This window comes from Talpa occidentalis, unplaced genomic scaffold (genome assembly GCF_014898055.3).
Source record: "Talpa occidentalis isolate TD23 unplaced genomic scaffold, MPIMG_talOcc4v2.1 talOcc4.18, whole genome shotgun sequence".
In the NCBI taxonomy this organism is placed as follows: domain Eukaryota; kingdom Metazoa; phylum Chordata; class Mammalia; order Eulipotyphla; family Talpidae; genus Talpa; species Talpa occidentalis.
This window is the reverse complement of record NW_023601851.1, coordinates 6,212,289-6,213,806: the sequence shown is the minus strand read 5'-3', so window position 1 is coordinate 6,213,806 and position 1,518 is coordinate 6,212,289. Positions and strand designations below refer to the sequence as shown.

The following is a 1,518-nucleotide window of genomic DNA, read 5'->3' as shown; positions in this document are numbered from 1 at the left end:
GGGGCTGGGCATCGCCATGTGTCCTCTGGGGCTGTGCCGTGGACAACCTCTGGGAGATGTGCTGGGCCGAGACGCTGGGTCCTGGCAGGAGGCAGGAGAGCAGGGCTGGGGCCGTGGGGAATGGCTGTCAGTCGGGCTATGAGATCAACCAGAGCAGAATCCTATGATCACCGAAATGTCCTCCTTCCCAACCTTAGATCCAATGTGATAAAGGCGCGTTTCTAGAGATGAACACAAAAGGCTCAACAGAGAGGGAGAAACATGGAGCTGCTTCAATCTACAGCCTCAGAGTGACCACTGGGACACACCTGTGACTGTCCGTGTAGGTGTCATCTTTTATTCAGCTCGTTGTTTTTACAGATGATGGCTCCAGGGGTGACCAATCTCACGGCCGTGACAGAATTTGTCCTCCTGGGATTCCCCACTCAGGGGACCATGGGCTTCCTGCACCCACTGCTCTTCTCCCTGGTCTACCTGTGCGCCCTGCTGGGGAATGGGCTCATCGTCCTCATCACCACCCTGGACCGGCACCTCCACACCCCCATGTACTTCTTCCTGAGGAGTCTGTCCTTCTTGGACCTCTGCCTCATCTCGGCCACGGTCCCCAAGTCCATTGCCAACTCTCTGAGGCACAGCAGCTCCATCTCCTTCCCGGGCTGTGTTGCCCAGGTCTTCATGGTGATGATTTCAGGAGCTACAGAGCTTCACCTGCTCACGGTGATGAGCCTTGACCGCTATGCTGCCATTTGCCACCCCCTGCACTATGAAGTCATCATGAGCAGGGACAGGTGTGTGCAGCTGACAGCTGTGTCCTGGCTGGGTGGGGGTCTCTATGCTGTGATGAACACGGCTGGAACCTTCTCCTTGTCCTACTGTGGGTCCAACATGGTCCACCAGTTCTTTTGTGACATTCCCCAGTTATTGGCTATTTCCTGCTCAGGAAATTTATTGAATGAACTTGTCCCTATTGCCATCGGTGTGGTGTTGGATTTCTGCTATTTCATATTCATCGTCATTTCCTATGTCCACATCTTCTCTGCTGTCAGGAAGATCCCATCCACAGAAGGGAAGGCCAAAGTCTACTCCACCTGCCTTCCCCACCTGCTGGTTGTGGTGCTGTTTGTCTCCACTGCATGCTTTGCTTATCTGAAGCCAACCTCAGGTACCCCGTCCATTTCTGACCTGGTCATTTCTATGTTCTACACGGTGGTGCCCCCCACCTTTAATCCCGTCATATACAGTCTGAGGAACCAAGACATGAAGTCGGCCGTGGGGAGACAGATGAAGGGGAGACTCACCAAAATGTAATACAGAAGATTAGTTCATAACTCCATTATGAGACACTTATTTTAATTTTTCACATTATTGTCCCCTTTATATTCTTTTAATTTCATATAATTCTATTGTACAATTTAAATATATATGCTCATTTTTAAAATATATTTACAATGACTTCATGTATTCTTCTGCTCATTCACTCGATTAGCATTGATTTTTCCTCTTTTTAACACTTAGTTG

At 49.9% G+C, this 1,518-nt stretch overlaps 1 protein-coding gene across 1 annotated transcript; it reads left to right on the top strand.

Annotated features, from left to right (window-relative positions):
• Positions 1-381: 381 nt before the first annotated feature.
• LOC119250840 (olfactory receptor 14A16-like) lies at positions 382-1,308 on the top strand (the record flags this gene model as incomplete). The annotated part of the gene is made up of 1 exon (XM_037518430.1): positions 382-1,308. A coding segment is annotated over one exon (927 nt), but the record flags the coding sequence as incomplete, so codon positions are not given.
• Positions 1,309-1,518: the final 210 nt, after the last annotated feature.